The sequence below is a fragment of the Neolamprologus brichardi genome, chromosome 23, assembly GCF_056152115.1.
Source record: "Neolamprologus brichardi isolate AB-2024 chromosome 23, ASM5615211v1, whole genome shotgun sequence".
Classification (NCBI taxonomy): Eukaryota; Metazoa; Chordata; class Actinopteri; order Cichliformes; family Cichlidae; genus Neolamprologus; species Neolamprologus brichardi.
Window position 1 is genome coordinate 5,849,999 of NC_142125.1, and position 13,208 is coordinate 5,863,206.

The 13,208-nt window shown below is 42.8% G+C and overlaps 1 protein-coding gene across 5 annotated transcripts in view; it reads left to right on the top strand.

Annotated features, from left to right (window-relative positions):
* ncanb (neurocan b) overlaps positions 1 to 13,208 on the top strand; it is a 193,345-nt gene that overhangs the window by 37,717 nt on the left and 142,420 nt on the right. For all 5 annotated transcript variants that reach the window (XR_015717167.1, XR_015717165.1, XR_015717166.1 and 2 more), the window contains one exon: positions 2,245 to 2,327. Coding sequence is in view for 1 of the 5 variants with exons in the window: in XM_087835674.1 (XP_087691800.1) it covers positions 2,245 to 2,327 (83 nt within the window). In the remaining 4 variants the exon portion in view is untranslated. The remainder of the gene's footprint in view (positions 1 to 2,244; positions 2,328 to 13,208) is intronic.

A 13,208-nucleotide genomic window follows, 5' to 3' on the forward strand; every position in this document is an offset into this window, starting at 1 on the left:
TTCTGCGTATATTCTCATGAAAGTTGAAATTAAATACCTGATACTGATCTAGCGTTTCTAAAAAGAAAACAGAAGAAGAAAAAACAGATCAGTTCAGTTAAATTGAACTTGTATTGTGATGTCATGCTTGTCCTGCACATAATTAAGGCTGCATTACAGGCTTTTAATAATTACTTTCAGAGAGTTTTGTAAAATAGCTGCATTTATTTATTCATTTGCTATCAAGCAGGATTTTACAAAGGTTCAGCTTCAAAAATGTTCTTTTTGCAAACGTGCTGTTTTGACGTGTGCTGCCACCGTGGACATTGAGCTGCTGCAGAGCATATGTATTTGGTATGAGGTCAGTGTTTTTGTCCTTGGCTGTAACGTTGAGATTGAGTCAGAGAGACCAGCGCTGCCGTAACTGACACTGGTTATCTATGTCCTGCATCTCTGCGACCAGCCACTAAATCCTCCTCCATCCCTCCCACCCAGCTCCTCTCCTGCCCTCAGGCCCCGCTCGGCCTGCCATGTCTCCAGAGATGCCATACTCATTATTTACACCCGGGACCCAACAGCAGGAGGCTGACTTACCTCATTTGGTCTCCATCCCCTGGCTTTGGTGACTTAAAGACATTATGTTATAGTCACATATACATAAATAAATGCTCAGATAATAGTGTTACTTCAGCCTTGTTTGTATGGTCGTCCATCTCTGCTTGTTGGCTGCTGTAAACTCTCGGACAACTACGGTGAAAAATACAAAAGGTTGCAAAGATCTTGGCAAGAAAGAAAAAATATTCAGTCCTGTGATGTACACTGGCATTGGGTAGTCATTATCAGCATGTTTTTTTTCCTATACTCCTTGAATTTTAAAGTGAAAGCTAAGCCAGCATCGGTGTAAGTCACAAATATCCCTAGTTATTTAAAAAAATGTTTTCCAGATAAACTTATAAGGGCATACCATAGACACCTCCTGTCAACCTACCTCTCAAATACATAGCTTCTTTTGTTGAATGTGGCAGACTCGATCCTGCTTTGATTCAGCAGAGTTTTCAGCAGGCAGTGTGGAACAAGCGAACCCAGAGGTCCATCATGTTAGATTTGGCTCTAGTACCCTTATCTATCTATTTTTATTCTTGAAATGCATCAGTATCTCTTCCTCTTTTTCAGCATTTTTCCCAAAAAGACTCTTTTACTCCCCCCCCCCACCCCCACCCCTCCATTAAACCTTTGAACAGCTTGCTATATCAAGCAGCACGATCTGATATCCTCGTGTTGGTGTTGTTCCCAGATCATCATACTAAAGGTTGTTCCAGGATCAACATTGCAAGTGACCAATCAGAATGTTGTGATGTCATACTTTTGCGACTTCGGGAAAAAAAACTGTACTTAAGCTGCGAGAAACCGCCTTTGTCCGCCGATCAACGGACCCTAACCTTGACCCTAACCCTAACCCTTTAATAAACACTAAGCAGAATTGATATTGTCCTTGCAACATTGGAATTTCATAAATGCACGAATGGGTTGGTGCGCAAAAGAATAACGTCACAATAATGTGATTGGTCACTTGCAATGTTGAACCTGGAACAACATTTTCATGATGATCTGGGAACAACACCAACACGACAATATCAGATCATCCATATCAAGCGAGCCATTAGGCACATTATATAGTTAATTTTTTTTTTTACCAGAATTTTCATCTCATCTATTGCCAGTTGGTTGATGGCTTAGTGCGCAAAGATGGTATGGCATGGTTTTTGAGAGCTTGGATATAAGGTGAAAATTTATGCCATGAAATATTCTGAGAAAAGAGCACATATTGGGATAGATTTAAAGATAAAAGGTAAATCTCAGCCTGTACATTTAATTCTGAGCAATAGCTATTTGTGAAGTGTAAAGATAATCGCCTATTTCTTTATTGTACTTCAAAAGGATTAAGCACAATGGTCACATCAAGTCGAGGTATTTATTACATAGCCTTTAAAAGCCTTTAATCACCATTGTCTGAAAAGGCTTCAGAAGACTTTATCCCACCCACATTACGAAACAGCAAATTAAACTGAAGAATGAACTACTGTATGTGTGTCCTAAGGCCTTCACTGAGCAACGGGGGGGAAAAAACCCTTGAAAAGGAATTATTAATGATGACTCATCCAAGCATGTCTTGTGTATTAGAAGAACTTCACAAGGGCAATGTGTTGATTACAGTTTCCTTTGTGTACTTATATTCCCTCCCTCTCTCTTCATCTCTGTCTCCAGGTGCAGCAGGATGCAGGGCTTACTGCCTGTTTGTGGACCGCAGCTCCTGCTGGCCCTCCTTCTGCTTCAAACTGCGGTCTGGGGTGAGTCCTCATTAAACTGTGGGCAGTCCCCATCGTCTGACCTAGAGTGCATGTAATACAGAAGTTTCTGATAACCATCTGCACACAAAGCTATTAAACCAGTGTCTCGGAAATCTTCCCAGAAGCTAAAGTTTCTACAAATTTTCTCTTACGTGTATGATCCTACAATGTGCAGTTATTAGATTAATTATAAACAATTAAATCACAAGATTTAGGTTCTCTGATACACAGACCACTCTTGCCTCACTTTTCTGACCCAGAAGTTTTATCCGAGTTTTATATCTTTTGTTTCTTAGCAGTAGCTGATAATGGCTAGCTGTGCCAACTAAGGATAATATGATATGGATAATAGCTATAGTCATTTAGATGTGGCCGATTTGTGAACTATTGCGTGTTGTGAGCAGTAGACCTCCGCAGCTATCTTCAAGGAGATTAAAAAAACCACATCTCTTTACATTTCTCGTTAGCTCTTCTCGGTCGTGCTGACATTTTCTTTGTCGGTGTGTCCATTTCCCTCTAATTCTGTAGCCGCGCTCACGATGTGAATGCTTGGCAGACCTTCACCACCAGCCCACTTACTTTCATTTCATCTGCTCGTAATTACCCCAATGGCTCATTCAAGAGGGGCTTGAAAGGATGATAAGTACAACAGAAATCACATCTGAGATCTCCAAAGCTCGCTTTCACCCTCTCAGCCATTTGAAATGATTTTGATTGAGATTTGATAAGTATCTGAGATATTTATTTCTAATAGAAATTTGCAGAGCTCATTAAACTTTTCTTTGATTGGGCTCAAAAGCTGGACTTTACGATCCTAATCCTCTCATTATGTGTCAGCGAGTTATCCAAACTTTTGAATGTTTGTTTTACTGACTTATTAAACCTTTGATTTGGATGAGAAAAGGACATCGTGACAGAGAAACATGCAATTGGGTGTATGAAAAGAAATCATCCATGCAGTTAAGACGAAACTCTAAGTCTTGTCAGCCTGTACGCCTAATCTGGTTAACTGCTATCGTATCTGTCTGTTTAGTAGAGTTATCTGTCCATTACAAGGACACAGTATGCAATACAAGGATCTACAACCCACGGTACTTCTTTGCCCTCTCTAAACTCTCCTTGTACACTCCTGCTGTGTATCTGTGTGTATCTGCATGTGCTGGTGTGTATGTAGGACAGACTGCACGCCCCCTCACTGCTCTCAGTGGCCTCCCCAACCGTCTGCTCAGTGTATTGCATTGTTTCTGCCTTCTGTGCGAGAAAAAAAAAAATCTACTGTCCTGGCAGCAGGGCCTTTCTGTGACTCAGGGCTCTGATTCCACAGCAGAGAGATGATGAAAATGCAGCCAACTCTTCTGTCTTTCTCTGTGTGTATTTGTTTGTGTGAAAGCCTCAGGTTACATCTGCCAGGTAGTTGCAGCCAACTTACAGAGAACTGTAGCCCGCACACACACAGAGCATCTCCAAGGAGTCTGATAACACACTCGTGACAATTCAGAGTGCATGTCATGCGAGAAGACACTCCCTGCTTGTGTTTTGGAGTTTTGGAGGAGTTTTTGAGGCCATCAACATCGCCTGTTCTCGCTTTCTTTTTTTTTCCTCCTTGCATTTTGTGCTTTTTTCCACTCGAGTGGCTCTGGAAATAGTCAATGGTAGAGGACTACTGGGAGGGGTGGCACTAAAGCTCACCCCTGTGACACTTTGCTTGACAGCCCTGAAATGGAAAGATGGGGGGGAAGGAACAGATTAGGTGCGAGCTTTTCGCACATGTGTCTGTCTGTGTGTTGGCGATAGTGTGAGCTTGCCTTGCACTCCTGTACGAACGCTGATATACTTGTATATATGCATGTTTATGAATTTTAAAATGTCGGCAGTGTGCCAAGCAAGATAAAGGTATCATTATGCCTCAGAAGGTCCGAAATTAGTCATGGCAGCAGCCTCGGGGAAGTTAGTGTGAAGCCTGACATGGCCTGGTAAGAGTCAGCTCAAGCACAGAGAGCTACAGTGAGAGGGTTAATAACTGTCACCTAGGAAGGCGGAGGAGACAAAGCATGTAGTCAGATTTAGAAAGGATTTAAGGCATCATTTAAGATTACAGTAGGTATGGTGGAATATACCTGATCACAAAATACCCAGGGAGTTGGTAACGAGGGTCATTTACTTTAATCACCCGCTTAAATTGATTTGTTTGATTTGATTGTTGCTTGCTGGCATCGTGACTTGTGCAATAAGTCGAGCTGTTGCTTTCATGGTAAGGCGAGGCATGGGAGAGAGTGTCTGGCACTGTCAAGTCCTGCATTGCACGAGCGCTAGAGGATGGCACTGGTTCAGATGGTAAGAACAATTTGTGGAGTGACACAGTTTGCTGTGTATGATAGTCTTTTTCAACGCTGGACATTAAACAGCCAAAATGCCTCCACATTCCCATATTCCGTCTTTTCTACAGTGCCCTCTTTTGAGACATGTGAGCCTTGAGCTGCGTCAATTGGGGTGCCATGTTTGGTAACGTTGTTTTTGTCTTTTATCTCGCTCACACTCCTAATGTACTGGTGTACATTAACATTAGTAGAAGTGGTGCTCTTGCAGGCTGCGCCTCAAACCTACCCTCACGTGGCTTTAACTGTATTCAGACCACATGCCTGCTTCAGGATGGGACTGTTAAATTAGAGCTTTTCAAACCCTGACCCCAGAAAGCATTCGGAAAATAGCAGCAACACTATAAGCAGTCCAGAATTGCATATGAAGGTTGCCTTGAAGAAGCGATTGGTCACATTCAGTGTTGGGGAGTAACGGAATACATGTACCGCCGTTACGTATTTAAAATACAAAATATGAGTAACTGTATTCCGTTACAGTTACCGTTTAAAAAGGTGGTATTTAGAATACAGTTACTTTGTTGAAATAAATGGATTACACGGCGGTACTTCCCTGTTTCATATTGTCGCGGGTCAGGCCTGTTTGGGTTTTGTTTGACAGCTACGTTCTGTTGTTCGGGGTGGCAGCGTTACGGTTGCCATGGTTACAGGGTGACGTTCTCTCTTTGCGTGTTTCCTGGGTGAGAGAGCGCCTGTTGTTGTTGTTGTTGTGCTAAGCTAACAGGCAGAATGCTACCGGTATAGCTCTAAAGAATGTAGCATCATAGGCAGTGTAGTCCGTGCTGCAGGGAGAATGGACTGCCATACCCGTTATGTGTCTGTGAGCGAGGGAGGGAGAAAAAGGAAAAGTACGAGCTGTCATCGAGCAAAAACGGGAGCTGGAAGCATGTAAATATAATAATAACCACTGCAGCAAAGAAGAGAGCCTGACGAGCCCAGTTGTAAGTAAGCTATTAAGACTCGACTGTACACCGTGTTCGTGTTTTCCTCCAAAAACAATAAGTTCCGTTGGAGCAGCCTTTCAACGCCTCTCTCTGTCTCTTGCTAGCAAAGTTGACCCAGACAACAAAGTAAAGCTAGTTTTCGGCTACGAGCCCGACACAGAACCCACCGTATTAGCCAGAGGTCCCTTTACTACGGTTTGGAGCCGCGGACCTTCAGTAACAGTAATAAATCACAGCAATAGTACATTCATGTAGTTGTAAACAGCATGATAATATATTAAGTAATCCAAAGTATTCAGAATACGTTACTCTCATTGAGTAACGTAACGGAATATGTTACAAAATACATTTTGGGGCATGTATTCTGTAATCTGTAATGGAATACATTTTAAAAGTAACCTTCCCAACACTGGTCACATTTAGATCATATATGTTTTTTGCCTTTTATGATTATGCTTCTTGTACAGAAAAAACCTTGCCTGGCTCTAACCAGGTCAGTAAGCACTGTGTTAATTTATCAAGGCTTAATTATAACAGTCGTGCATTAGATAAATTCCCACCCTACAAATTTCACAGCACAAAATAAATCCATCTTTAATCCAAACTCTGGCTGTTTGAACACTATTATAGTTTCGAACACAAGTCACAGTTATTCTTTCTCACTTGATCTGATTGTTGCAAACTCTGCTTTCCGCTGCAGTTTTATCATTCAGAAGGCTGACTTGCTCAACAAAGCACCGACTGTCTGCGTTTAGTTACAAGCAGATAAAATATCTGTTAAGATTCACGTAGAAAGATTTCTACAGGTGACATTTAGAGGAAGGAATAAATGTCTGAGACGCAACATCAGTCGGCCATTCATTTCAGCCAGCATATCAAACTGAACATAATCTTAACTTTATTGTATAGCCACATTGTATATTCCTGTTACATAGCACAGCATCAGTTCGGTTTAAATATCAGAAATGTTTTCCTGATTTGTCTCATCTGTTCTGTCTTGTTTTCGCTAAGACTGTGGATTCGCTCCATCTTCCGTCTGTAAATCTTTTTTCCTTCGCACAACTGGTAATATTAGCACACATCTCTGGCAGAGACATAAAGCAGCTAAAATGCAAAATGCTGCTCATTAGTGCGACATGTCAAGTGGCAGAAACAGTTTGTGGAAAAGAAATCCTTTTGCAGAGGATACATTTTACAAATCAGGAACTTAACAAAGAACATGTCTGCATATGGCTGCTGTTAATTAAGTAAGACAGGAAAATTTGCAATTAGTGCATGTGTACATTCTCCTGTCTGTCACATTAGGTTTTGTTTCCAACGGCTACTTTTCATTAGTTTTAGTCTAGCTTTGAAATAGGATTAGGATTTATATGAAGAAAAGCCAAACTGAGAAAAATGAGGAGCAGGCCTTAAGAGAGAAAGAAGTCGGTCAGGCAGAAAAGCATAGGTGGTATACAATAAGAGCACAAAATACCCAAAGAATGGAGAAGAAAGACGGGAGCACAATAGGAAAGAAAACATCAAGAAGCTGAGGAGGACTCCTGGAAACAAGTGGGAGTTGAAGGGATGTTTTGGTGGAAGATATCATGAGAGAGAATGTCAGCAAGAAGACATTAATTCCAAACACTGCATGATGTCCGCCTGGCAGATCTGGTGTGCTTAGAGAGGTGACATGAATGTGCATGGACACAGACGCACACACATACACACAGACACAGAAAACTTAGTGTGTCTTTGAATGTCTTTGGTTTAGAAGATCCAACTGTTTGTGTAACTTTGTATATTTACAGTGTGCGTCTCTGCAGATGAGACTGCGTACTTCCTGTAGGGGTAGCGCAGCTGCACTGCAGTGAAACACACACCACTGATCAAACACGATGGAAAAATGAGGAAACCAGCCCTTCATTTAATTTACATTATACAGTGCTTAGCATCAGATCTGCTCTTTGAAGAGGTCACCCACAACGCACACAGTTAAAGCGTGCATGCATGCGTGAGCGGCGCGCGTGAGTGTGCTTTTAATCAGAAGCTTCTTCCCGCCTTTTTTTGCACTTGTGGCGCCTCTGTTGCCATGGTTATGGTTTCTTGGCTCGGACAGGGCGGCATCAGCCTCAGCGCCGTTCACTGTGCTCTTCGTAAACGATACCGTGGCAGTGCTTAAGGATCAGCCATCGCCGTTTTCATATTATTCATCTCGTTCTCTCCATTTGTCTTTGTGCATCATCCAAGGTCTTTTTCAAAGGATGCATTTCTTCACAACCAACAAAGAAAACCCCAAAACAATAAAGACAGCAAACGAAATGCTCTCAGGAAAACAAAACTAACCCCCACTTATCACCATTGCCCTTGACGTGTTTTATTCACACAGAAGGCAAAACTTATTCAGCTTCCACTTGCTCTAAAAAGTTCGACTTTACCCTCCTTCTTTAGTTTTCCCAGTTTACCAAAGAAACTTACCACAGTAAAATGCATATAAATATTTCTCCTTATGTGTTAATTTGAATAATTTCTTGTGAAAAAATTTAAATGCAACTATAACCTCATACTAGGGTTTTGGGAAAGCAGCTACATAGTCACTTTTGAGGTCTAATGATTTTTAAGTTTAAACAGGAGTACCTGTTTTTTTTTATTTTGTTGTTGTTGTTAGTTTTTTTTTAAACTTGCAAAGTATATGGTTAATAAATAATATTTAATCTGATTATTATTAATTAAACAACTGAGCAGTATTTGAGTATGCAGAGCGGTAATGTGCATCTAAAATAAACAGCATCATTAAAACACTTGTCATGTGCATTTTATCGGATGTCTTTGGTAAATGGCCTGTATTTGTATAGCGCTTTTACTAGCCCCCCCTAGGGACCCCAAAGCACTTTACACACCCAGTCATCCACCTATTCACACACACATTCACACACTGGTGGAGGCAGCTACAGTTGTAACCACAGCTACCCTGGGGCAGACTGACAGAAGCGAGGCTGCCATATCGCGCCATCGGCCCTTCTGGCCAACACCAGTAGGCGGTAGGTGAAGTGTCTTGCCCAAGGACACAACGACTGAGACTGTCCGAGCCGGGGCTCGAACTGGCAACCTTCCGATTACAAGGCGAACTCCCAACTCTTGAGCCACGATCGCCCCTTTGAACACAGAACTTTCATTTCTGGCAGATTATTTAACCCAGTTCTGTGTTTTTTAGTGAGGTATCAGAGCACCTCTCCAATGGTCTGCTGGAAAAGACTCATTTGATACTCATCTTAGGAAAAATTCCAGTTTATGTAACAAGTGCACAGGAGGCCAGTTAAACATACAAAACTGTTACAGTCTACAAATAATCAGAAAATGCAATCTAAGTGTATCATAAATAAATACTTGAGTAAAAGTGCAACAGAAAATTTCTTAGGAACTCAACAGTTGCAAATCTGTTTATTTTTACACAATTATTTTTCTGATAATCATATATGAATTATTAGTATTGCAGTTAAATAAATATAAACTGCTTCCTGTGAACTGTCTCTGTATGTAGCACCTCCCAGGTGAAAGCAAAATCTCAAAAGAGTTCAAGCCGAGCCTGCTGCTGTGCAGTTGTGTGTGTTGTATCGACTGTCATTTCTTAACACAGTAATCAACAAATAGCGGCGTGACTCTGTCAGACAGCTCGTCTGTCATGATTTATGACCCGCACACACTTGTCCACACACACACACTTACACAAACATATAATCAGCTGGCATGCAGGCAGCAGAAGCGGAGTGGCGACGACTGCAGAGGGATATACTCGATCAGTCCCGGGAGCTCTTGACTGGCAGGTTGGCAGCTGTGATGTTGGCAAATTGAAGACAATGCTGCCTTTATCTTTGGAAAACCCGTTGCAAGCCCGATGGAAAGAAAGAAAAGGAGGAGGAATAAGAAAGAGAGGACGAGAACAAGGAATGATGTTCTCAATTGTGTTCCTATTACAGTGAAAATGCCATTACCGCCCACCCTGTGTCTGTGTGCAGCTCCGTGCCAGCTACATAAAGGCTCTCCGACTGTTTAATAATTCGAGAGCACCTCTAATGGAAAGACAGATGGGTCAGTGGTGACGATCACGCAGATGCCTCTGTGAACCAACAGAGAAAATGGGAAAATCTAAGCTCTACCTGCAGGCTGCTGGAAGTGGATCTTCGGGGAAGAGTTGCACGATCTCCTGTTACACCTTACCCTTCTCGTACCCGTGCAGGCAAAGACACAAGATGAGGTCAATAAAAGATCACCCGGTGACATTTAGAAGAGTCTTCCATAGACAGTGTTGGGGAGTAACGGAATACATGTACCGCCGTTACGTATTTAAAATACAAAATATGAGTAACTGTATTCCGTTACAGTTACCGTTTAAAAAGGTGGTATTTAGAATACAGTTACTTTGTTGAAATAAATGGATTACACGGTGGTACTTTCCTGTTTTATATTGTGGCGGGTCAGGCCTGTTTGGGTTTTGTTTGACAGCTACGTTCTGTTGTTCCAGGTGGCAGCGTTACGGTTGCCATGGTTACAGGATGACGCTCTCTCTCTGCGTGTTTCCTGGGTGAGAGAGGCCTTTTTGTTGTGTTGTGCTAAGCTAATAGGCAGAATGCTACCGGTATAGCTCTAAAGAATGTAGCATCATAGGCAGTGTAGTCCGTGCTGCAGGGAGAATGGACTGCCATACCCGTTATGTGTCTGTGAGCGAGGGAGGGAGAAAAAGGAAAAGCACGAGTTATCATCGAGCAAAAACGGGAGCTGGAAGCATGTAAATAGTCAAAGGAGCTTGCAAAGAAAAGCGTCTGGACTTCTTTAAGTTACTTGAAGACGTTTCACCTCTCATCCGAGAGGCTTCTTCAGTTCTAAGGTCAAATGGTGGAGAGTCCCAGATATAACCCTAGTGGGAGTGTCCCCCCACAGAGGGACAAAAGGACCCCCTGATGATCCTCTAATCGCCTGAGCCAAGGTGTGGAACTGGGTGTGGGTCCCAATCAGCCAGAGTTTCGGGTGAGTTCATTGTGAAACCTGGCCCCACCTTATCATGCGAATTCCTGAGGTCAGATGGCCCAGGATGTGAGTGGGCCTTAAGGCGTCTGGGAAGGGATCTCAAAACTGGATTATAGATGGCAGAGAGTTGGTGTCGTAAACCACCGCCTCTGTTCAAAGATGGTCGCTCACAGTGGACATAGATGGCTTCTTTCACTCCTCTTTCAAACCATGGAGTAATTAGGACCCTACACCACCGGGCAGAACATGTTCCCTCTAAGCCTGAAGGGAAAAAGAAGGAACACACACATGTAAAGGAAGCACTCAAAACGTGCGGCTATCCTAAATGGGCGTTTTTAAAGTCAGCAAAGAGGCACAGAAAAGAAGATCAGACACCAGCGAGGGAGGATAAGAAGGACAGGCGCAACAACATTGTCATCCCCTATGTAGCCGGTGTATCAGAGAAACTCAGGAGGGTTTTCTCCAAGCATGACATCCCGGTGTACTTCAGACCCAGCAACACACTCAGACAAAAACTGGTTCACCCGAAAGACAAAACGCCAAAACACAGACTTAACAATGTGGTGTATGCCGTACAGTGCAGCGAGGAATGCCCAGACCTCTACATTGGAGAGACCAAACAGCCACTTCACAAGCGCATGGCACAACACAGAAGAGCCACCTCCACAGGACAAGATTCAGCTGTCCATCTGCATCTTAAGGATAAAGGACACTCTTTCGAGGATGCCAATGTTCACATTTTGGACAGAGAGGACAGATGGTTTGAAAGAGGAGTGAAAGAAGCCATCTATGTCCACTGTGAGCGACCATCTTTGAACGGAGGCGGTGGTTTACGACACCAACTCTCTGCCATCTATAATCCAGTTTTGAGATCCCTTCCCAGACGCCTTAAGGCCCACTCACATCCTGGGCCATCTGACCTCAGGAATTCGCATGATAAGGTGGGGCCAGGTTTCACAATGAACTCACCCGAAACTCTGGCTGATTGGGACCCACACCCAGTTCCACACCTTGGCTCAGGCGATTAGAGGATCATCAGGGGGTCCTTTTGTCCCTCTGTGGGGGGACACTCCCACTAGGGTTATATCTGGGACTCTCCACCATTTGACCTTAGAACTGAAGAAGCCTCTCGGATGAGAGGTGAAACGTCTTCAAGTAACTTAAAGAAGTCCAGACGCTTTTCTTTGCAAGCTCCTTTGACTACGATGACCTGGATGACTGAGAACCTTCACAGACAAGCATGTAAATATAATAATAACCACTGCAGCCAAGAAGAGTGCCAGACGAGCCCAGTTGTAAGTAAGCTATTAAGACTCGACTGTACACCGTGTTCGTGTTTTCCTCTGAAACAATAAGTTCCGTTGGAGCAGCCTTTCAACGCCTCTCTCTGTCTCTGCTAGCAAAGTTGACCCAGACAACAAAGTAAAGCTAGTTTTCGGCTACGAGCCGACAAAGAACCCACCGTATTAGCCAGAGGTCCCTTTACTACGGTTCAGAGCCGCGGACCTTCAGTTACAGTAATAAATCACAGCAATAGTACATTCATGTAGTTGTAAACAGCATGATAATATGTTAAGTAATCCAAAGTATTCAGAATACGTTACTCTCGTTGAGTAACGTAACGGAATACGTTACAGAATACATTTTGGGGCATGTATTCTGTATTCTGTAATGGAATACATTTTAAAAGTAACCTTCCCAACACTGTCCATAGCACCTTGGGTTTTGCTATCTAATGTTGCCAGTGGACAGGTTTTACTGGGCACATGCTCCCTTTTTTGAGCACTTTGAGCACGCTTTGTATTGACATTCAGGATTTCCTCTTGTCTTTTCTCACCTCACAGCCAGCCAAGCCTTGTTTAGAAAAAAGAATGACAATGAGAAATATGAAACAAGGATAGATAACCAAACAAAAGAGCCTTGTGTGGGTTATGCCTGTGACAACATTTCCATCTAAATGCAGATTTCAGATAGAGGTGGCACTGGCGCCCTTGCTTGTTTACATTCAATACCATGGAGGAAGAGAGCAATGTTGTTGTTTGTCTTGTTTGTTTTTTTTCTTTCAAAATTCCCCCAGTCCCCTTCGAGATGTAATTTAGGCTTTTCAACAAGTGAATCGGCAATTTATTTTATTTAATTTCTCTGAGCCATGTAACAAAGATAAGCATTTGTCCAAATAAAGTGGACAGAAAGGGTGAAGAGTGGGTGGGAGAATGTGAATGAGAGTTTGATTGTGAAGCTTGGTTGGCTACATTTAAAGCTTTGTATCGCTATTGGCAACATTGGGATTGTTACCCAAATGACGCTTACGCAGGTGGAACTTGGCAAGAAAATGGCAGGCCAATTAAAAGAATAAATTTGCCTATTTTTGTTCTGTGCACGCTTTAGGCAAGGAAGTTTGTAGGTTGATTGTCTTCTGGGAGCGCGTTTCACTCTATTTGTGTGTGTCCGGGCATGTGTGTTGGGTGGAGGGGCACGCGCATGAGTGTGTGACAATCAAAGACGAGTGCCACATCCTCAAGGGGGATAAAGCGAAGAGCGTGACAGCAGGGAGTGGA